Source organism: Neofelis nebulosa, chromosome 4 (genome assembly GCF_028018385.1).
Source record: "Neofelis nebulosa isolate mNeoNeb1 chromosome 4, mNeoNeb1.pri, whole genome shotgun sequence".
Lineage (NCBI taxonomy): Eukaryota > Metazoa > Chordata > Mammalia > Carnivora > Felidae > Neofelis > Neofelis nebulosa.
Genome location: NC_080785.1, coordinates 108,074,130 through 108,097,033, shown reverse-complemented (window position 1 = coordinate 108,097,033; position 22,904 = coordinate 108,074,130). Strand labels below are relative to the sequence as shown.

At 54.6% G+C, this 22,904-nt stretch overlaps 1 protein-coding gene and 2 non-coding genes across 8 annotated transcripts; all 3 read right to left on the bottom strand.

Annotated features, from left to right (window-relative positions):
• Positions 1-11,492: 11,492 nt before the first annotated feature.
• Positions 11,493-19,864, bottom strand: TBRG4 (transforming growth factor beta regulator 4). 6 transcript variants are annotated; one of them, XM_058725640.1, is made up of 13 exons: positions 19,732-19,864; positions 19,047-19,151; positions 18,019-18,489; positions 15,705-16,022; positions 15,046-15,217; positions 14,611-14,768; positions 14,016-14,126; positions 13,186-13,330; positions 12,649-12,894; positions 12,424-12,535; positions 12,202-12,316; positions 11,641-11,755; positions 11,493-11,606 (listed from the first exon to the last, which is right to left on the bottom strand). In XM_058725640.1, the coding sequence occupies exons 3-12, from the start codon at positions 18,430-18,432 to the stop codon at positions 11,654-11,656; spliced, it is 1,893 nt and encodes a 630-aa protein (XP_058581623.1). In that variant the 5' UTR covers positions 18,433-18,489; positions 19,047-19,151; positions 19,732-19,864; the 3' UTR covers positions 11,493-11,606; positions 11,641-11,653. The 6 variants fall into 6 exon arrangements, 5 of the variants coding, with proteins under 5 accessions (XP_058581623.1, XP_058581619.1, XP_058581622.1 ...); XM_058725636.1 differs by having other exon boundaries at positions 19,073-19,151; XM_058725639.1 differs by having other exon boundaries at positions 19,073-19,151; positions 19,701-19,794.
• Positions 14,867-15,000, bottom strand: LOC131511239 (small nucleolar RNA SNORA5). The gene has a single exon (XR_009261434.1). It is a non-coding gene; the product is annotated as a small nucleolar RNA SNORA5 (small nucleolar RNA).
• Positions 15,378-15,513, bottom strand: LOC131511240 (small nucleolar RNA SNORA5). The gene has a single exon (XR_009261435.1). It is a non-coding gene; the product is annotated as a small nucleolar RNA SNORA5 (small nucleolar RNA).
• Positions 19,865-22,904: the final 3,040 nt, after the last annotated feature.

Here is a 22,904-nt window from a genome sequence, read left to right as displayed (position 1 = left end):
CAAAGTGTGTGGTCTGCGAGTGCCAAGAGTCATCAAGGCCTCAAAGTCATCGTAGGTCCTACCTTGTGAAACTTGGGAAGAAAGAGCAAAATAAAACCAAAACAAGCAGAAAGAAGGAAATAATAAAGTCAGGAGCAGAAATCAGTGAAATGGAAAACAGGAAAAGAGAGGGCATCAATGAAACCAAGAAAAGGTTCTTTGAAGAATTGGTAAGATAGATAAACCTCTAACGAGGCTGCCAACATTAAAAGAGCAGACACAGATGACCAGGGCCAGGAGCACACCGGGGGGCCTGGATGGTTAGTTCCATGTCAGCCCGAGGGGGCCACAGGAAGCCCGGGTGGCAGGTGAGATATTCTTCTGGGAGCGCCAGAGTGACGCATGAAATCCCGGAGGCATGAGAAACATTAAAATCCACCAAATTCGAGCAAGCAAGATGAAATGGATAATCTGAACAGTCCTGTAACCATGAAAGAAATTACTTTTTAATTTAAAAGTTCACCCAAAGAAACTTTCAGGCCCAGATGATTTCACTGGGGAATTTTACAAAGTATTAAAAATTTTTTTTTAATGTTTATTTATTTTTGAGAGAGAGAGAGGGGCAGAACGTGAGCAGGGGAGAGGCAGAAAGAGAGGGAGACACAGAATCCGAAGCAGACTCCAGGATCTGAGCTGTCAGCACAGAGACCAACATGGGACTTGAATTCACAAACCGTGAGATCGTGACCTGAGATGAAGTCGGATGCTTACCCGACTGAGCCCCTCAGGTACCCCTAAAGTAGAATTAATATCAACTTAAAGCAATCTCTGCCCAGGGCCCCTCGGTGGCTCAGTCAGTTAAGCATCTGACTCTTCATTCGGCACAGGTCATGATCTCATGGTTTGTGGGTTAGAGCCCCACATCGGGCTCTGTGCTGATGGTGCAGCGCTTGCCTGGGATTCTCTCTCTCCTTCTCTCTCTGCCCCATCCCCTGCTCTCTCTCTTTCTCTCTCTCTCAAAAAATAAACTAAAAATTAAAAAAAAAAAAAAAGCGATTTCTGCCAGAAAACAGAAGAGGAGGGAATGCCTCTTTTTTTTTTTTAACATTTATTTTTGAGACAGAGAGAGACAGAGCATGAACGGGGGAGGGTCACAGAGAGAGGGAGACACAGAATCTGAAACAGGCTCCAGGCTCTGAGCAGTCAGCACAGAGCCCGACGCGGGGCTCGAACTCACGGACCGCGAGATCGTGACCTGAGCCGAAGTCGGATGCTCAACCGACTGAGCCACCCAGGCGCCCTAAGAAAATGCCTCTTAACTCGTTTCCTGAGACAAATTTATTTTATTATTTTTATTTGTGAGAGAGAAAGAATGAGCTGGGGACAAGGGCAGAGAGGGAGAGAGGCGGGGGGAGGGGGGGGAAGGCGGAGAATATTAAGCAGGCTCCATGCTGAGCATGGAGCCCAACGTGGGGCTCGATCTCAACCCTGGGGTCATGACCTGAGCCCAAATCAAGAGTCAGACACTTAAAGACTGAGCCACCCAGGTGTGCCACGAGACAGAGTTAAATACTGTTACCAAAGCAAGGCAAGGACATCACCAAATACAAACAAAAAACTACAGCCCAATCTCTCCCATGAACTTAGGCACAAAAATTCTCAATCAAATATTGGCAAATCCAATCCAACAATGTACAGAACAATCACACACCTCTGACCAGGTGTGCACGGGCAGCTCAGCATGTGAGAATCATTCAGCGGAACCTGTCAAGCCCGCAAGCTGGAGAAGAGAAATTATGTGATTGTGTCAATCGCATAATCCGACAGCCGTTCCGATTGTAAAAGACTTCTCAGCAAGTTAAAATTACCTCCATAAAAAGCATACGCAAAAATCTTAAGCCGACACCAGGTCGGGAGCCAGAAGACTGAACGCTAAGGCTGGGCCGGGACAAGGGCCTCTGCTGCTGTGCCCGTTTTCAACACAAGGCCACAGATCCTAACCCTGCAACGGGGCAAGAGAAGAAGGCAAAGCAGACAGACTTCCAGAACGGAAGCATGAGGGGCTCCACCGGCCAACCTCCCCGTGACACCAGTGGAGATCTTATGGCCAACAGTTAAAGCTCCCAGAAAAGGGTCTGATGCGCAAATGAAATAGCTGTTCAAGACACTGAGTGCCAAGTCCTCGAGGAAGTGGAACCGAGGGGCGCGAGCTCCTGCTCTCCAAGGCAGAGAATGCACCTGACCCGGCGGAAGGTCCCCCAGCACCTGACAGGGTACACCTGACAGGGCCCCCGGTCCCCCAGCACTTCCTGGCCAGAGGCGCCACCTGCTGCAGGGGTGGGGGCAGGAGTCCCAGGCCAGTGTGACCGAGGTGGCCCCTCCTCCCTTTAGCCTCCGCGTGTGGGAGGGAGACCCTCCCTTGGGCCCGGCAGCCCCTCGAGGCCATGGTTCCACACCAGAAGAGGCTGCCATCCCCCGTCCGCTGAGGGCTCAGCTCCCACACTGGGGGTGTCTCTCCAAAGCCTGCCTGCCCCGGCTGAGATTTGGCCGGGCTGTGAAGTGGGTGGCTCCCAGTTTCTTCCCACAGGATCTGGCTTCACTTGCAACTGAGCAGGGAGTAGTGTGAAGCTGAGCGCCCCCTCGGGACTGTGGAGGTTGTGGTCAAAGGCCTTTGGGAGAAGACACACTGAGCCAGTGAAGACGCGGCCTAGGCAGCGGGCCGGGGTGACTGGGGGCCCAGCCACGCACCTCACCGAGAAAAAGCCCCAGCGCCCTGCAGGGGAAGAGGAGTGGGCTTCCCCCAAATCATCTAACCCATCACCAAGCAAACGGGCAAGTAACGACAGTAACAAGCCCCAGAGGAGAGGGGGTGTTGGGCCAGAACCCAGAGTTGTTACAATATTTTATTTAAAATGCCCAGTTGCCGGGGCGCCTGGGTGGCTCAGTCGGTTGAGCGTCCGACTTTGGCTCGGGTCATGATCTCACGGCTTGTGGGTTCCAGCCCCGCGTCGGGCTCTGTGCTGACAGCTCAGAGCCTGGAGCCTGCTTCAGAGTCTGTATCTCCCTCTCTCTGCTCCTCCCCCATTCACGCTCTGTCTCTCTCACTCTCAAAAATAAATTAACATAAAAAAAATTAAAAAAAAATTTTTTTAACGTATATATTTTGAGACAGAGCATGAACGGGGGAGGGGAAGAGAGAGAGGGAGACACAGAATCGGAAGCAGGCTCCAGGCTCTGAGCCATCAGCCCAGAGCCGGACGTGGGGCTCCAACTCCCGGATGGTGAGATCGTGACCTGAGCTGAAGTCGGACACTTAACCTACTGAGCCACCCAGGCGCCCCTAAAAATTTTTTTTTTTTTAAATGTCCAGTTGCCAACAAAACATTACCGGGCACAGATAGGAAGTATGACCCATGTACTGGCGAGAAAGCAGGCAACACAAACTGCCTACAAGAGCGACCGGATGCTGTATGTCACAGAGAAAGATGGTCAAGGTGGTTGTTGTAAGTTATGCTCACTGCTAAAGGAGAGCACGGTTAAAGCAAAGGAAGGTACGATGATGAGGTAGCAGCAAGTAGAGAATATCCACAAGGGACAGAAATGACGAGATTCACTTTAGGGGCTGAGCAGAAGATCTGAACTGGGAGGAGAACTAGTGAACTTGAAGACAGATCACAGGAGATTACGTGAGCTGGAGAAGGGAACAGAAAAATGCACAGAGTCTCCGAGAGGTGTGGAACACATTAACCGCACCAGCACATGCGGACCGCACACGGACCGGGGTACCAGGAGGACAGCATCCAAAGAAGGCACTTGGGGCGCCTGGGTGGCGCAGTCGGTTAAGCGTCCGACTTCAGCCAGGTCACGATCTTGCAGTCCGTGAGTTCGAGCCCCGCGTCAGGCTCTGGGCTGATGGCTCGGAGCCTGGAGCCTGTTTCCGATTCTGTGTCTCCCTCTCTCTCTGCCCCTCCCCCGTTCATGCTCTGTCTCTCTCTGTCCCCAAAAAAAAAAAAAAAAAAAAAAAACTTAAAAAAAAAATAAAAACAAACAAAGAAGGCACAGCTGCAGACTTCCCAAGCTGAAAACAAAACCCTGCCACACACTGAGGGGGCTCGATGGACCCCAGGCAGGGTGGATGTGGACAGATCCACAAACACGCGTATCATATAAAAATGTGTAAAGTCAGGGGTGCCTGGGTGGCTCAGCTGGTTGAGCGTCTGACTTCAGCCCAGGTCATGATCTTGTGGTTTGTGAGTTCAAGCCCCGCGTCAGGCTCTGTGCTGACAGCTCAGAGCCTGGAGCCTGCTTCTGATTCTGTGTCTCCCTCTCTCTCTCTGCCCCTCCCCTGCTCATGCTCTGTCTCTCTCTGTCTCTCAATAATAAACGTTAAAAAAAAAATGTGTAGGGGCGCCTGGGTGGCGCAGTCGGTTAAGCGTCCGACTTCAGCCAGGTCACGATCTCGCACTCCGTGAGTTCGAGCCCCGCGTCAGGCTCTGGGCTGATGGCTCGGAGCCTGGAGCCTGTTTCCGATTCTGTGTCTCCCTCTCTCTCTGCCCCTCCTCCGTTCATGCTCTGTCTCTCTCTGTCCCAAAAAAAAAAAAAAAAAAATGTGTAAAGTCAAAGACAAAATCTTTTTAAAAGCAGCAAAAATCATTAGGATTGATAACATTGGTTCAGCAAGGCTGGAGGATTCAAGATCAGAATATAAAAATCTGTGCTGACAGCGTGGAGCCCACTTGGGATTCTTTCTCTGTCTCTCCCCACTTGTGCTCCCCCTCCTAGCAAATAACATAAAAAAAAAAAAAATCAACTGTTGACCTCAAATAACCAAAGCAATCTTGAAAAAGAACAGAACTGGAGGCATCACACTCCCAGATTTCAAACTATACTGCCAAGCAAATAAGTAATCAAAACAGTCGGTACTGGCAGGATGCACAGATTAACAGAATTGAATAGAGAGCCCAGAAATAAATCCACATTTATAGGGTCAATGAACCTATTTTTTTAAGATTTTATTTTATTTATTTGCTTTGAGAGAGCAGGAGAGCTAATGCAAGTGGGGGAGGAGCAGAGAGAGGGAGAGAGAATCCCAAGCAGGCTGTGCATTGTGGAGCCCAACATGGGGCTCGAACTCGCAAACTGTGAGATCAGGACTTGAGCCGAAACCAAGAGTCAGACGCCTAACCGACTGAGCCGCCCAGGTGCCCCGACGATCTATGATGAAGAAGGCAAATATATGCAATGGGAAAAAGCCCCTTTCTTCAGCAAGTGGTGCTGGGAGAACTGGACAGCTGCAGGCAGAGGGAGGAAACCTGGACCCTTCTTAAACCACGCACAAACGTGAACTCCAAATGGATCAAAGACCTCAGTGTGAGACCTGAAACCTTAAGAATCCTAGAGAAGCACACGGGCAGTAAGTTCTCTGGCTCTGGTCTCGGCAATGGTTTTGTGGACCAGTCTCTTCAGGCAAGGGCGAGAGAAGGTGGGGTTGTTTCAAGCTGGAAACAGAACTACTGAGTGGGAGAAGACATTTGCCAATCATACAACAGATAAAGGGTTAACATCCAACTATATAAAGGACTTACACACCTTAATATAAACAACAATGACAAATAACCCTATTAAAAAATGGGCTGAGGGGGCGCCTGGGTGGCTCAGTCAGTTGAGCGTCTGACTTTGGCTCAGGTCATGATCTCACGGTTCAGGAGTTCGAGCCCCGCGTCGGGCTCTGTGCGGACAGCTCAGAATCTGGAGCCTGCTTCGGATTCTGTGCCTCCCTCTCTCTCTGTCCCTCCCCTGCTTGTGCTCTCTCAAAAATAGATAAACAAACATTAAACAAATAAAAGGGCTGAGGACTCGAGTAGACATTTCTCCAAACACCTGCAGATGGCCAACAGACGCATGAACGGTGCCACACCATCGTCATCCGGGAAACACAAGTCAGAGCCCCAGGAAGACACGACTCTCACCTGTCAGGATGGCTAGTATCAAAAAGAAAAAAAATGACCAGTGTTGGTGAAGATGTGGAGAAAAGGGGCCCTTCACGCACTGTTGGTGGGAATGTAAGTTGGTGCCACTGCTGGAAAACGGTATGGAGGTTCCCCCCAAAATTATAAAATAAAATACAAATAAATCTAAAAAAAATACACCAAATGGAAGCACATTTGTAGATAAAGCAACTGTTGGTTACCACAGGAGGGAGGGGTTGGAGTGGTAAACAGATAAAGGAGATTAAGAGGGTGCAAACCTCCAGTCACAAAACAAATGGGTCACATATGTTAACACAGAGCATGAAGAATACTGTCAATAATATTTCAATAACTTTGGTGACAGATGGTAACTGGACTTATGGGGATCATTTCACATGTAAAAATACTGTATGTGAATTCATTGTGTGTGAGTTATACTTCCATTAGGAAAAGTTAATTGTGGGGTGCCTGCATGGCTGTCAGTTGAGCATCTGACTTTGATTTCAGCTCAGTCATGATCCCAGTGTTGTGGGATCGGACTCTGAGCCGAGCGTGGAGTCTGCTTAAGATTCTCCTGTCTCTTTCTCCCACCCTGCCCCTCTCCCTTGCTGTCATTCTCTCTCTTAAAAAAGAGAGAGAGGGGCTCCTGGGTGGTGCAGTCGGTTAAGCGTCCGACTTCAGCCAGGTCACGATCTCGCGGTCCGTGGGTTCGAGCCCCGCGTCGGGCTCTGGGCTGATGGCTCGGAGCCTGGAGCCTGTTTCCGATTCTGTGTCTCCCTCTCTCTCTGCCCCTCCCCCGTTCATGCTCTGTCTCTCTCTGTCCCCAAAAAAAAAAAAAAAAAGAGAGAGAGAGATGGGGTGCCTGGGTGGCTCGGTCGGTTGAGCGTCTGACTTCGGCTCAGGTCATGATCTCACGGTTTGTGAGTTCAAGCCCCGCATTGGGCTCTGTGCTGACAGCTCGGAGCCTGGAGCCTGCTTCGGATTCTGTGTCTCCCTCTCTCTGCCCCTCCCCCACTCATGCTCTGTCTCTCAAAACTGAATAAATGTTAAAAAAAATTAAAAAAGAGAGAAAATCAATTGTATTTCTTTAAACTTGCAATAAACAATCCAAAATTAAAATAAAGAAAATCCCATTCATAATGGCACCAAAAAGAATAAAGTACTTAGGAATCAGTTTAGCCAAAGAAACTCAAAATTTATACTCTGAAAATTACAAAACTGTCGAAATTAAGGAATACCTAAATAAACATCCCACGTTCACGGATCAGAAGGCATCACGTTAAGATAACACTCCCCAAACTGATCTAAGGCTTCCTTGCAATCCCCACCATAATCTGAACTACTTCTTTGTAAGAATCGATAGGCTCCCTTTTTTTTTTTAATTTATTTAGACAGACAACGAGCACACACACAAGCGGGGGGAGGCCGAGAATCCCAAGCAGGCTCAGCACTATGATGAGCGCAGAGCCCAAAGCAGGGCTTGAACTCGTGAACTGTGGGACCTTGACCTGAATCGAAACCAAGAGTTGGACACTTAACCAACGGAGCCACCCAGGTGCCCCAACAGGCTACTTCTAAAATTTATACGGAATTGCAAGGGCCCCAAAATAGCCAAAACCATCTACCTGGAAAATAGAGAATAAAGCAGGACTCACACACTTTTTAAAAATCCAGTGTAGTTAACATACAGTGTTGTATTAGTTTTGGGGGTACAGTATAGTCATTCAACACTTCCGCAGATCATTCAGTGCTCAAGTGTAGGGGCGGCTGCGTGGCTCAGTTGGTTTCAGGTCATGATCTCGCAGTTCAAGCCCTGCATCGGGCTGTGCTGACAGCTCAGATCCTGAAGCCTGCTTCTGATTGTTTCCCTCTCTCTCTGCCTTTCCCCCACTTGTGCTCTCTCTCAAAAATAAGCAAAAAAAGGGGCGCCTGGGTGGCGCAGTCGGTTAAGCGTCCGACTTCAGCCAGGTCACGATCTCGCGGTCCGTGAGTTCGAGCCCCGCGTCGGGCTCTGGGCTGATGGCTCGGAGCCTGGAGCCTGTTTCCGATTCTGTGTCTTCCTCTCTCTCTGCCCCTCCCCCGTTCATGCTCTGTCTCTCTCTGTCCCAAAATAAATAAAAAACGTTGAAAAAAAAAATTAAAAAAAAAAAAAGAAAAACATGCTTAACCCCCTTCACCTGTTTCCCTTACCCAGCCCTCACCCTACCCCTCAGTTAAGAGTCTGTTTTCCGGTTTGTCTTTTTTCCTTTGTTCATTTATTTCTTCAGTGAATGAGCGACATCATATGGTAGTTCTCTCTCTGACTTCTCTCACTTAGCATAATACTCTCTAGGTCCATTCATGTCTCTGCAAATGGCAAGACTTCATTCTATCTGATGGCTGATATTCCAGTGCGTGTGTGCGTCTGTCTGTACATGTCTTCCTTTATCCATTCATCAGTTGATGGCTTGGCTGTTTCCAGAGTTTGGAGTTGTAGATAATGTTGCTGTAAACACTGGGGTGCACAGATCCCTTTGAGTTGACGTTTTTATATTATATGAGTAAATAACCTAGTAGCGAAATTGCTAGATTGTAGGGTAGTTTTTAACTTTTTGAGGACCCTCCATACTGTTGTCCAGAGTGGCTGCACCAGTCTGTATCCCTACCGGTGGTGCGGGAGGGCCCCCTTCCTCCACATCCTTGACAACTTGTTTCCTGTGTTGATTTTAGCCACTGACAGGTGTGAGGTGATCTCATCCTGGTTTCGGTTTGTATCTCCCTGAGGAGCGATGTGGAGCATCTTTTCATGTGTCTGTTAGGCACCTGGAGCTCTTCTTTGGAAAAACGTTCATGTGTTGTGCCCGTTTTCCACATCTTTTCTTCAAGTTTATTTTGTTAGGGGTGCCTGGGTGGCTCAGCTGGTTGAGCATTTGATGTTGACTCAGGTCGTGATCTCACCATTTGAGGTTGAGCCCGATCAGCACGGAGCCTGCTTTGGATGCTCTGTCTGCTCCCCCTCCCCCTGCCCCTCCTCCACTGTGCTCTCTCCCTCAAAAATAAACAAACCTTAAAAAATAAAGTTTGGGGCGCCTGGGTGGCTCAGTCAGTTAAGCGTCTGACTTCGGCTCAGGTCATGATCTTACGGTTTGTGGGTTTGGGCCCCACATCAGGCTCCGTGCTGACAGTTCAGAGTCTGCTTGGGACTCTGTGTCTCCCTCTCTGCCCCTTCCTGCTCACCTCTGTCTCTCAAAAATAAACATTAAAAAATTAAGTTTATTTATTTTGAGAGAGAAAAGTGCAGTGGGGGAGGGACAGAGAATTCCAAGCAGGCTCCTTGCTGTTAGTGCAGAGCCCGATGTGGGGCTTGAACACCTGAACCATGAGATCATGACCTGAGCCAAAATGAACTGGACGCTTAACTACCTCGCCACCCAGGTGCCCTGTTCTGCCCATTTTTAAGTGGATTATTTCACTTTTGGTGTTAAGCTGAATAAGTTCTTTATATTCTTTGGGTACTAATCTCTCCTCCCGTTCAGGAGGCTTTTAGTTTTGTTGGTGGTTTCCTTCACTGTGCAGAAGCTATTCTGATGTAATCCAGGACTCAACGCTTTCTAGTTTCAAAATGTCCTGCAAAGCAACAATCAAGAGACAGCTACCGAGAGCCCAGAGTTAACCCCAGACACCTGTGGTCAGCAGAGTTTCAACAAAGGTGCCAAGAACAGAAGACAGAATGATCTTCTCTGTGACGGCACTGGGGCAGCTTAAGAGTCATGTGCAGAGTGGAGCTGACTGCACACCAAATACAAACATTCACTCGAAGTGGAGAAATCTGTAAGGGCAAAATTAAGTAAATCAAATTCTCAGAAGAAAACAGGTGTATTTCCATGACCTTGATTCACCAAAGGACTCTGGGACAGGATGCCAAGAGCACAGGCAAATCAAGAAGATATGGTGGATGTTGCCAGAACAGGAAGCTTGCTGCCTGAGGGCCACCACTGAGAAAGTGAAGATGGAACCCATGAAATGGGAGAAAACATTCACAAACCATTTCCTGATGGGGAACTGAGTTCTGAGTGTACAGAGAACTCTGACAACTCCGTAAGGTGACCGAATCAAGTCCTGGACACGGAACCGGGCCGGGAATTTCTCCAGAGCCCATGCAGATGAGCAACGATCCAAGTGCACTGGCTGTCAGGGAAATGCAAGGCCCAGAGGCAGCAGCTGGTGCCCACTGGCCGCTGGAGTGGGCGCTCCCTGGCACCGGCCAAGGGAAGACATACCACCTTCTGGAATGCACAGGACGGCATAGTGACTCTGGAAGGGCTGGGCAGCTCAAACTCCCACATAAATGCACATGGCGGGCATCTATCCCGGAGAGTGAGGCCCCCTCCACCCCGAGTGTGGGGTGACCGGTCACCTGCAGGAACACGGAAGCAGAGCATGGACCCCCGGATGAGTCTCCCAAGAGAGCCCAGGCAGATCCAGCCTGAGGGCTGTGCAGACTCCTCTACAGAAAGCTCTGGAAACAAGAGTGGAGATGAAGGTCAGGCTGGTGGCCGCCAGCAGGGGGAGGTGTGGGTGTGAAGGGTGGCAGGAGGGGCCCCTGCATGGAGGCAGTAGATTCCTATTCCGGGTGTCCTGGTGACACAAACCAGTTATAGATGTCATCACCAAGAGTAATAGAGGACACAGGGACCACTGTGATGTCTGAAGACTGCAAAGAGATCTGAGCATCTCCAGTGAAAGCCTGTGGTCCTGAGTGGACAGGACCAGCTCCACACCCCAACCCTCATCCATGCCCGTCCTTCACTGCATGATGTCCGCCCTGCTCCCACATCTTGCCTACACTCGGGGACACCGGCTTCAGAGTCCTCTCAGCTGCTCCTCCCTCTGGCCTGTGCAAATGACAAGTGCCAGAGGCCCCCCTCCACCTGTACCCCAACGCCTGTGGGAGCCGCACGGTTTTGGGAGACTGGACTAGCTCTTCCAGAGGGACCACTTTGGAGATGGCCCTTCTCCCCGCCCCGCTCTGAGCTGCTGGGGGCAAATGGCAGCATGTGGCGGTCACCCTGCTTTTGCAGCAGAGGCTTGGGGAAGGGACAGACTACTGGGCGGGGCAGGGATGAGGCTCGGGCCACTCAGGGACAGGGTGCATCCCCCTGGTCTGGAGGTGATGGTAGCTGCATCCTGTCAGCTGACTGCACCTGTCCCCTGTTCCAGAGCCAGTGACACTGGTCAGCTGGGGTCCTTGGGGGTCCTCCACTCATCTGAGACCACAGCACAGGCAGGAGGAGTCCCCCAGGACGCTTGTGGTCAGTGCCCACACCAAGATCAGAACCCCAAGCCGTGTCCTCAAAAACCCTACAGGCCTGACCCAGGAAGTCCTCGCGGCCCAAATGCTGGAATCCCAGGACCCTGGGTGTGGACCGCACAGTGTCAACAGCAGGCAGCTCTGTGTGAACATGTGGGACAAGGGGACCTGGGGAGGCAGAGAAGCCGGGACAGACAGGCCGCCATGAGAGCAGGGTGGGTGGTGGCAATGGTGACAAAGTCTGGGACACCTCCTGGTGTGAACACTGGAATTCACTGTTTATTGCCCACAAGAGAGCAGGAGCTGCGGGCCAGCTCCCCCATGGTGCAGTCCAGGCTGTGAGCTGGGTCCCCCAGGGTGCAGTCCAGGTCACTTAGTCAGGGTCCCCAGGGTGCAGTCCAGGCTATGGGCCGGGTCACTTGGCCAGCTCCTCCGCCACTGCTTTTCGCATCTTGTCCTTGAGGTAGGCGCCTTTCTGCCACTCAGACTTGAGCTCCAGCCACTCGTAGTAGGGGACCTGCAGGGGGCGGGGGCACCTGTGCTCTGTCCACTGCTCCACACCTGGCCTCCCCACCCTCCAAGCCCACGAAGCTGCCGAGTGTGGCTGTGGAAGTTGCTGCTGGGGCCTGAACCCCTGGGGCCAGGGATCTGAGAATCTGTGGCACCTGATGACAACTTTTTCATTTTTGAAGTGAAAAACAAAAACCCACTGAGATACCAAAACCACAAGAAGTAAATGTGACAAAACCCTCACACGGTGTCTGGCGCTCCTGGGTTCCCCGGCCCATATAGGACTGTCTGCTCTAGAAGGGGTCAGCGGCCCCGGGGCGGGCACTCGTGGGGTGCAGACCTGCTCTAAGAGCCCTGAGCAGACGCTTCAGGGCCGCGGCCACAGGGAATCTACGAGGTTCCAGGGTTCCCTTCGTCCTACACAAAGGAGCCCACTGGACTGGCGGTACTCACGTCTACCACCAGGAAGCCGGCGGCCCGCACGTGACGCCGGGCCAGGGCGAAGCGCCCCAGCAGGTCTCTGCTCCGGCTGCTGAAGTTGGGGAACTCCCAGCGCAGGAACGCCAGCCTGGTGGGGGAGGGGCAGAGCGTTAGGCATCCTCCCGGGGGAGGGGGAAGGAGAAGGACGGGCACCAGAGAAGAGCCAGAGTCCAAGGCTGGCCATAGGCCACCTACCTCTTGGCTCCAGGGGGCAGTGGCTGGGTCCCCGAGGGAGGAGTGAGATGCGGGGCTACAAAGTCTCTCAGGGGCAGGAACTGGCCATCCGTGTCCAACAGCACCTCGGCGTCTAGGGAGGGGCACGGGTGGACATGGAAGGGACCGTCCCTGGGGCACAGAGACCTTGTCCTGGACAGAGCTAGCCCCGTGCCCACCACCAGGGTAGTGCAGAGAGGGCCTCACCGAGAACCCAGCCGTACTGCGTGGCCACTGCAAAGCTGCCCCTGCTGGGGCTCCCCAGCAGCCCCTGCAGGGTGTCCCGCAGTTCCTTCTGCAGGGGTGTGGCCTTCCCATCACAGGCCAAGAGCCAGGGCGCCCAGTCTGAGGCCGGCAGGAGGGGGCCCGTGTACTCAGGGTGCTCCAGCTGGGCGGTGGCGCTGATGTGCAGCAGCTTCTGGAAGGTGCTCTGGTCCTTTGGAGACTCGCTGCCTGAGGCAGAACGAGAAGGGAGGGTGAACCGAGGCTGACGCTGGGCTAAAGAGGGGGGCCAGGCAGGGAACAGTGACACCCTCGATCCCAACTGACTCTGAACTTGGCATCATCAGGGGCAGAGACAAGATCATAAGGGCCACGCACATGGAGAGGCAGAGGGATGGAGGAACAGACGCCAGCCAAGTGAGCTCTGGGCACCATCTCGCTGCTCCGGAGCCCCCTCCCTGCCAGGCCTGAGGCCTCCAGACCCCTGGGGTCAGGGAGGGGAGGGGAAGCCCCAGCACTCACCCAGGAACCGGGCATGCAGTTCAGGGCAGAGCACCGCTCGCAGCGCCTCCCCCTGCACGTGCTGCAGCACGCACAGTGCCCACACCACATCCACCTGCAGGGCCGGGTGCAGGCTCCGCAGCTTGGGCCCCAGCTTCTCGTGAACCTGGACAGGGGCGGGGCGGGGGGGCTCTGCTCAGCAGCCGCATACCTCCTGGGCCGGAGGCAGTCAGAGCACTGGAATGGCTTGGCTGCGCTGAGGCTAGAACAACTACTGGGAGCAATCCTGGATGACGTTCTTGGCCAGGCTTGGAGCCCCCCCTTCCCCCAGTAGAAAGTACCAGAAACCTTCTTCCTCACCCCGGACTAATGGACAGCACAACATGCAGCAGGACTTTCCTGCTGCCCCTCCCAGCAGCAAGGGCCTGTGGCACAAAATCACAGGCCCCTGGGGACAGGGATGGATTTCTGGCCCTGAGAGAACTTGGAGAGTACAAGGAGGGCAGTGTCCCCGTGGAGGCCCAGGTGCACACGCGAGATGTGTCATGCCTGCGTGGGCCTGCTTGGGCCCGCTTTGCATGGTGGTGTGCCAAGGGTTCAGAGCACCAGCAGGACAGTAAGGGAGAACCAGTGGCCCCCTAGCCCTGACTGCGGCGAGTGAGCCAGCCGACACCTCCCGACCTGTGCACACGGCCGCACAGCAGGCATGTAGAGGACCTCACATCTTCTGTCCCCAGACCATCCCTGTGACACGGGGCTCCAGCTCCCCTCTCACCCCTGAAGCCCCTGGGTCAGGGCCCCCCTCTCTTGCCTCCACACCCAGGATGGGTGAACAGGTGCACAGACCATACCAGGCTGAAGAACTTGTCCTCTCGCTCGGGACGGAAGTTCAGGTGTGCGAAGGCCAGAAGCACGTTGCACAGGTGCGGCACGGTGACGGTGTGGGCTCGGTCTACGACGTGCTAGGCCGGCCACACGGGGTGGAGGACAGAATGAGAGGGGCCCTCCCACAGGGCCCACGAGGCCCTAGCTGCCCGGGGGCCACCTGGACAGGGTGGCGGGCCAGACCTCCCCCTGCTCATTGCCCCCACCCAGAGACCGGTGGTAGTGTCACAAATGCCCCGGGTGATCTGTGCAGCCTCAAGCCGCTGCAGGTAAAGTTAAGTGTCTCTCCTCGCTGTTTCAGGGGATGAAGTTTAGAGTCCTGAGCAAATTCCGAGCCTCACGGTCCACACTACGTCCTGCTATAGCCACCCGAAGACGGATGGAAACTCCTCCAGAGCCCAGTGACACGACGGAGGACACCGTCCTCACCCACCATTCTCCACTGCCCACAGAGGCTGCGCCTCTACGAGTGAGGCGGGTAGGAAGCCCCTGTTCATAACCGGGTAGTGTCAGGGGCGGCCGTGCCTCCCCGGTGGAACGAGCAGGGTCTGCCCGGCTCACCTGGGCCAAGGCCTCGAACAGGGGCGGGCTGAGCCACTTGAGGAGGGCGAAGGACTTGGCGCCACGGGCCACCTCGCCAGACGTCAGGCTGGGCACGTGGGGCAGCAGGTCGGTGGCCAGGCGTTGGAGCACCTGGGTCTGGTGGAAGCCAAGTTTGCCTTCGGGACAGAGCGACCCCAGGGTTCACCTGGTGAGGGTGGGCAGGCTGCTCTGCCCTCCCTCCACCCCCGGTGTCTGGCCTGGAGCTCCAGGGGCTTGGTGTCCGTGACCGAATTTATCCCTGAGGCCCAGCACAGAGGATCAGGGCCCATGAGCCACGGTGTTCCTGTGGCAGCCTCTTGGGCCGGCGCCTGCCACGGGTGGGCGGGCACCGAATTTGACACGGCTGCGGCCAGCGCGCCTCCCTTCTGGCCGCTCCCCATGGGGAAGACTCACCGTAGGCATAGGCCAGATCCAGGAGCATGCCTTTTGTCAGCGGGAATGGCTTCTGGACCAGGTGGTAAGAGACGGCACGCAATAAGGGCACTGAACGCCGGTTCTGAGCCGCCAGCGTCACCAGCACCTTCCGCAGCTCATCGGGGCCGAAGCGCTCCACCAACTCCAGGCACTGTCAACCACAGCCCTCAGGGTCAGCTCGGCGGCCCAGGCCGGGGATCCCATGCAGCGCCGCCCCTGCAGGACAGCGACTGGACCTGAGCTCAGTAACCCAGTACCCCGCCGTGCGGGCCTACTTGGTTCTCAGCCGGGGCACCCCTGGGCCCGAAGTGGCCTGTCTGCAGCCAAACTTATCCCCGGGTCCCAGGGCAGGGGATCCGGAGCCCATGAGCTGCGAGCTTCCTGTGGCAGCCATCTAGGCCAGCTCTCGCTACAACAGGAGCGGGGGCCGAATTTGACTTGACTGCCGGGGGCGTGTGGCACATCACCAGAAGCGTTAAGCAGAGCCCCCTTGTAAGCGTGGCTTAGGCTCTGCCCTACCCCCGAGGCCCTCCGGGGAGAGGAGAGCCGGCAGCCCGCTAGCTAGGTCCACTCTCAGCTAGGTCCACTGTGTGGCCACGGGGCGCGCCTGCAGCTGCCCGGGGCTCCTGCCGCAGTACCTTGTCCTCCAGGCGGTTCATCAGCGGCTCAGAGAGGTGCCCCGTCTTCGCCATCAGGGCCACCGCAGTGCGGCCATCATCGATCTCCGTCCAGCGCCGCTCTAGGTGCAGCAGCAGCTCAGCCAGAAGCTCCGGGGACTCCCGCATGTGCGTGACGCTCGACTCGGCCAGGAAGGCCAGGTGCCTGTACTTGAGCCTGCGCAGGCGCCAGCGGACCTCCTGCTCCACTGAGCGCAGCTCCCTGCAGGCCGCGGGCAGTGCCAGTGCATACAGGCTGCGGAGCAGTTTCACGAGGGTCCCGTGCCACACAGCACTTATCTGGTGGCGGTTGGGGGGGGAAGGGGACACACACGGGGCAGTCACAGCCGGGACCCCACCTGCCCTGGGATGGTCTGCAGCCCACCACCAAGTCTACCTCCCGTGCCACCTGGTCAGCCGTGCAGGGTCACCCGCGAGCAAGAACCCCTGTGTTGAGTCAGAAGATTTCCCTTGAGGGGAGACCACAGACACTCGCTGTGGCTCCGTGTGCCCAAACCCAAGCAAAACCGTGGAGTCCAGAAGCCAGGGGGAAGCGTGTGGGACAGACTCCGAACTAAGAGTTTTGTCAACCCGCTCGTTCTGTTGCTTGTAGCGACGGTAACAGTTTTTAGGTGTTACAGACCCACTGGCCCTTCTTCAGAAGCAGCAGCCACATCGCATCTGACAAACCCCGAACCCTGAACCTCTTTTCTCCCACAAAGCACTCCTAAGGTTTCCGGAAACGTAGTTTCTTGGGAATGCGACCACCGAGGACAGCAAAGGTGACATCCCTACAGAGCATGCCCAGGCATCAGCACCCCGCCAACCCCCACCTTCCAGGGCTGCTGCTGACACCAGCCAGCACGCAGGGATGCCCCTGGAGCGTGAAGGTATGTGAAAAAGCACTTGATATGCGGGCAGAGAGAGGCCAGGTGTCACAGAGTCCTGCCTACCCCACACTCCCTGGCACCAGCGAGGAGTGGGGCGGGGGGGGAGTGGCTGGCCAGCCACCTGCTGCCACAGGCACCGTGTCAGACACCGGCACGCCGTGACGCTTCAAGCCGGGCTCCACGACGTCCCCAAAGCCCCAGTGCGCACGGCAGAGCTTCCCTCTTCCTGGGGGCCTGCCTGTTTCTGAACAAGGGGGCCCCCTGTTCTCAGTGTGTCACAGTCTGGTGCAGGACCCCGCGGTCCAGGTGTGGCTCCACCTGCAGCATGCAGCCTCTGCCCGTTAGGGGGTGCGGGGGGGGCTGAGTGCAAACAGGGAAGATGGCGTGGAGGGGCTGGGCAGCTGGAGACACGCATGCTCCGTGACAGCAGGGACACTTTCAAATAAGAGAGCCTGGCCACCACCTGCATTACCCATACTCTGGTCCCCGCTTGCTTTCGGCTTACGACTGTTACAAGGTTCACTCTCGTCTCCCAGAACTTGCTTCGGTTCCATGTGTGCGTGTGAAATGTGCACTGACAATTACAGGCTTACAGCCTCGGAACAAGAAGGGACTCAGTGAACCGTCACCAGGTATGGCATCACCAGGAAGCAAACTGGTGCCCTGACCCCAGCACACACCTCTAACTAAAGCAAGAGGTTCCAGGATGCCATGCTCCCCTTACCACACATGCATTCTGGCATTTTCTCCATTACCCTATCTCATTAAAACCAGCCAGCCACATCCACTACTCTCACAGCCTCTGGTTTGGAAAACACTGTTAGTGCAACCGCCACCCCGATCCGTGCCTCTCCTCCCCATCCTCTCGGACAACTGAACACAGGGTCCCCTGCTCAGTGTCGGAAGCACGGCTTCTTCCCGGTAGCACGGACCAAGGCAGGGAGTGAGGGCCGACGCAGCCAGTGCCACGGGCCCCTGGCACCGGAGCGAACAGCCTGGCTGAAGGGAGTCCTTCCTCAGCCAGCCCAGAGAGGGCCTGAGGTCTGACCACCCTGCCCGGCTGCCTGGGATTCCCCGTCAGTCACCCCACATCCCCTGGCAAGGGGATGAGCACCCAAGGAACCGGGTGGAACCAGTGCGGCTTCCTGTGCTTCTGTGTCCCGTGTGCTGCTGAAAGGACGGTGGAAGGATGGCAACGTTCACGTAATGGGACCGCTCTGAGATCAGTGGGGAACAGCAAGCAAAAGTAGCCTAGACTCTATACGACAAAAACTTCTCACAGGATGGAGAGAACTAAGCAAGGCAGCACAGTTCCCGTCTATAACTGCAAAGTGACTGGCTGCTTTGGACTCTGGTGCCATTGTTTTCTGCATGGGGAACCCTGAGAGAACATTTTAGAAACCCACCTGGCTGTCAACGAGATGGAGAAGCTGCTGAAAGCGGGCATCCTGCACGAGCGAGGCTCTGTCTTCCGGCTTGTCAGACAGCAGGCGAGAAAGCTGGATAAGCATGAGGGCCGCATGGTTCTCTTGCAGGCAGCGACCGTCACTGAGCAGCTCCAGGAGCTCCTCTGGCCGGGTGGCCTTCTCAATGAGCCGCTCCACCTCCTGGTGCTCTGGACAGGGGGCAGACAATTGTTCCTTCTCCACAAGCCCCGACAAGGGGCCTGGGAAGTGGGAACTGGGGCAGGTGGCTGAGAAAGTCAGAGTCCTATGCGCCACGCTGGCAAGCCTCAGTCGGCCTACCGGAGCCACCACAGGGGCCAGAAGGGTGGCCTCTCTCAGGAGGCACGCGCATTGCTTCACCAGGCGGGCTGCCATGATGGCCTGGGTGGCAGGGAGGGCAGCTTCCTAGTGAACAGGTCCAGGTCCAAAGCCCTGAAGAGGAAAAGGAGAGAAAGGGGTGATGCAGGAGCAGCTTCTGAGTCAGAGATCCGAGAACACGGCAGGTGACACAACGTTGTGGCCACTCTCCACACTAGTCAGAACCTCTGCTTTCTGCCTGCCCCATACCCGGGGCACAGAGGCTTTTTGTTTCGCTGTAGGATGGAACCAAATGCCAACCCCAGGAGCATTACAGCTAGGGCTGGAGAGCACAATTGCCTACGGGGTGGTTCAACCATTCAGATCCCCAGGTTCAGCCCCGGGTTCCTAGGTGGGAGTCTCCGCAAGATCGGACCGTGTCCTTTCATTTACTTTAAAAGTAATCCAGGATCAAGAACGATGGATTTCCAGAAGCACAAGACGATATTTCACATCAGACTGCTCCTGGAAAGCCCTGGACGTATGACCCACATCCCGCAGCCTCACAACGTGGCTCAGAATGACCTCCTGGGTTTACGTCCCTCATCCCGACAGGCCCTGCACCTTCAATAGACCCAGCCAGGGCGACTGCCCCCCACCCCCAGCACAGCACCCACAAAATCACTCATCACCTCTCCACACCCAGGCAAGACGTTACCTCCTCCAGGGGTGTGTCACATATCCCGATACTGTTCACTCCTGCCCGCCTCTGCGATCAAGTGACGGGGTCCGCGCGCCTGCCAAAGCAGAGAGCGTAGCGTGTTCGACCTTCGGTTTCCCGGAACCCGGTCGTGGCCCACGCATTATTGCCGCTGTAAAACGCTTAGTCTAATTACACAGCATAAGAGGCTCAGGAAGAACACCGGCCCCAAGGTAACAGCCCGCACCCGCTGAGCCCGGTCAGAGGGAAGCCGGAAACAGTCACGACCGGTCGATCCCACGATCTGGGGAGCGAGCTGCGGTCCAGGAGCGCAACTGGGCTACACCGGCCCCGAAGCTCCGCCCGCAGATGCAGACCCCGCACCCGCACCAAGGCGCGAGGGTCAGCGCGCCGCTCGCGGGTCACCATGCAGGATCGCGGTGGAGGTGCGCGTGCGCACACGGGCGGGAGCCGCTCCTTCCCCCACCTCGCGCCGCGCCCCGGCCCCCCCCCCCCGCCTCCACCCCGCCAGCCCAGCCCCCTGACGCCCCGCGTCCCGGAGCGCCTGTCCTGTCTCCTCCGGCCGGCCACGCCCTCCGGCCCTCGGCACCCACGCCCCGCAGCCCCTTCCCCGCCGCCGGGAGACCTGAGCTGCCGCCGCGAGGGCCGCCGCTGACCTCCATGCGCGCCCGCACTGTCCTCGGACCACGCCGCGCGGCGCCCTCGTCACGTCACTCGGGGCGCCGCCGGAAGCGAGCCGAGCCTCGCTCCGCCCGGCCGGAAGTCACGCCGCTACCCTTTCCAGTTAGATGCCATCTTTGCTGAGGGCACGCAGCCAGGTGGAAGTCACGCTGGCTGTTCCTTTCCGGACAGGTGCCATCTTTGCTGAGGGCGCGCAGTAGGCGAGGGGGAGCGGAGAGGAGAGCGTTGGGCAATGGTGGGGGTGGGGGGGGGCGGGGAGGGGAACAAAGATCCCCCTTAGCGGCGGCCAATGGTGGGGGGGGGGCGGGGAGGGGAACAAAGATCCCCGTTAGCGGCGGCCAATGGTGGGGGGGGGGCGGGGAGGGGAACAAAGATCCCGGTTAGCGGCGGCCCGAGGCTCGGCGCTCTCCGGCCTGCACCCCAGCGTGTGGGGTGGCTATGGGGTGGACGGCGTCCAGGGCGGCCTGAGGTCCTTCAGGCAGTTTGCCCACATCTTGCCGGATTTTTTTTTTTTTTTAAATCTGGAATTTTATGTGCAATCTTCTGATTTTTGAGAGTGTTGACGTTTAATTTTGAAAAAAAATTAAAGTGCGGGTAAGCCAAGCACACGAGGCACCTGCAGTCCGTGTGCGAGCTTGATCTCCCTTCCTGCCACGCTTTTTCACTTTCTCTGAATTAGTAATTGCCTTGTTTTCTGTTGTTGGATTAAGATTCCACGTGTTTGATTTGGGAAACAAAGGCAAGTGAAAAATCAAATTCCCTTGCTGCCTGTGGACAAGTCCTTGAAACAGGCAGAGTGACCTCTCTCTTTCCCTCCTTCCTTCCCTCCCTTCCTTCCCTCCTTCCCTCCCTCCTTCTCTCCCTCCCTTCCTTCCTTCTTCTTTTTAATTTGTTTTGTTTTTAATTTCTAAAAGCTTGTGTCTTGTCATGATTTCTGATATTTCTCAATGATGCAAGTCTCCATCCTGAGCACCTGATGGGCCCTCAACCTAAAAGCACTTGTCTTCGGGCTAGAGTTCGTTGTTGTTTATTCATATTCCCTTTCTTCCATTTCCTCTAATCTGGCTTTCCAAAATGCCCACGTTTGAATACTGGCTCTTGTACACCAATTTCTGGTTTTCCCTGGTTTTCCTATCCTGTCTTTGTTATTCTCTCATTATTTCTTTGCTTGACCTTCTGAGCTATTTCCTCCTTAGCTTCCAGCTCTTCTCCTGAAGGTTCCTGTCAACACGTTTTTCTTTACCAAGAGCTCCTTTTTTGGCTTCTGAATGTTCCTTTTTACAGTTTTTTTTTTTTTTTTCACTATTGCCATCTTTTGTCTTACCCCTGTAAGGATTTTGATGATAGGGGTTTCCCCCCTGAGTTTTTCTTCTCCCTGTTTACTTGCTGTTATTTTTTTCCTCTTGCTGTTATTATTCGTACTGTTTTGGTTTCTGTTCTCAGATGTAAGGGTGGCGGAGAAGGAGCTCTCATTTGTGCTGGTTGGAACTGCAACATGGTGCCGTCACTTTTGAAGTTTACTAGTTTTTGTTTTGTTTGTTTTTTACAAAACTAAGCATACTCTTACTGTGCAATGGGCTGAATGTTTCTGTCCTCCAGGTTCATATGTGGAACCTAATGTTCAAGGTGACAGTGCTAGGAGGTGGGGCGTTTGGGAGGTCACTGGGTCATGAGAGTGGAGGCTTCAGAAGAAACCCCAGAGAGCCCCTGGCTGTTCCACCATGTGAGAACCCAGCGAGAAGTGTATACTACAAGACAGACAGCCCCCCTCCACCGTGCCGGCACCCTGACCTCAGAGTTCCAGCCTCCAGAAGTGTGAGAAACAGGTTTCTGTTGTTTGTAAGTCACAAAGTTTATGGTATTTTGTGACTGCAGTCTGAAAGGATACCGTGCAGTCCGGCAACCTTGATCCGTGGTTCACCTGGGGGAGGTGAAAACATATCCACACAGAAGCCTGCACACGGGTGTTTACAGCAGCTTCAGTCATAATTCCCAGGACTTGGAAGCAACCAAGGTGTCCTTCAGGAGGCGGATGGATAAATGAGCTGTGGTGCCTCCAGAGGATGGGATATTATTTAGTGGCGAAAAGAAAGGCGCCATCAAGCCATGAAAGGACATGGAGGAACCTTAAATGCGTGTTACTAAGTGATAGAAGCCAATTTGAAAAGGTTGTGCATTGGGTGATTCCAAGGACATGACATTCTGGAAAAGGCAAAGCTGTGGAGACAGTAGAGAGGCCAGCGGTTGCCAAGGGTTAGGAAGGATGGGAAGGATGAATGGGGAAGGATGAATGGGCTGAGCACAGAGGGTTTTTGGGGCAATGAAACTATTCACATGATATGTGATGGATGGGCTATTACAGCTTTGTCCAAACCCATAGAATGTATACTCCAAGAGTGAACCGTAATGTGAACTGTGGGGTTTGGTGGTTGTGATGAGTCATGATGGGTTCATGGATCACAGCAAATGCACTTTTGGTGGGGGATGTTGAGACTAGGTGTGCGGAGGGGACAAGAGGTAGATTTCACTGTATTTTTCACTCAGTTTTGCTTGAACCTAAAATTGCTCTAAAAAAATGAACATTAAGAAAAAGCAATGAGGGGTGCCTGGGTGGCTTAGTCAGTTGAGTGTCTGACTTCAGCTCAGGTCATGATCTCACAGTTTGTGGGCTCAAGCCCCATCTCAGGCTCTGCTGACAGCTCAGAGCCTGGAGCCTGCTTTGGATTCTGGGTCTCCCTCTCTCTCTCTGCCCCTCCCCTGCTCGCACTGTCTCTCAAAAATGAATAAGTGTTAAAAAAAATTAAAAGAAAAAGCGATGAACACCTGTGCTGGCAAGGACATGGGTGAGTCTCAAAATGATGATGTTGAGGAAAGAACCCTTACGATGTAACAGTAGAAGGCAATTGCCCAGGGAAGAACCGCTCAAAGAATCTGAGTAGACGTTTCTCCAAAGAAGATACATGGAAGTCCGGGGAGCACGTGGACACTGCTCAGCATCCCTAGCCATCAGGAAGATGCAAATCAGAACCACGATGAGGGGCCCCTTCACACCCACTTTGGATGGCTGCAATTAGAACAACAGGAAAGCCCAGAAAATACCAAGCGATGGCGATGATGTAGAGAGATCAGAACGCTGAGGCAGTGTTGG

What these genes read in the sequence shown, in the direction of transcription:
- TBRG4 (XM_058725640.1), bottom strand. Translation starts at nt 18,432, where the DNA reads ATGGCAGCCCGCCTGGTGAAGCAATGCGCGTGCCTCCTGAGAGAGGCC. An exon ending in GGATCTGGCCTATGCCTACG is followed by an intron (nt 14,769 to 15,045) that starts GTGAGTCTTCCC and finishes TCTGTCCCGAAG; the next exon opens with GCAAACTTGGCTTCCACCAG. An exon ending in ACTGCATGCCCGGTTCCTGG is followed by an intron (nt 12,895 to 13,185) that starts GTGAGTGCTGGG and finishes GTTCTGCCTCAG; the next exon opens with GCAGCGAGTCTCCAAAGGAC.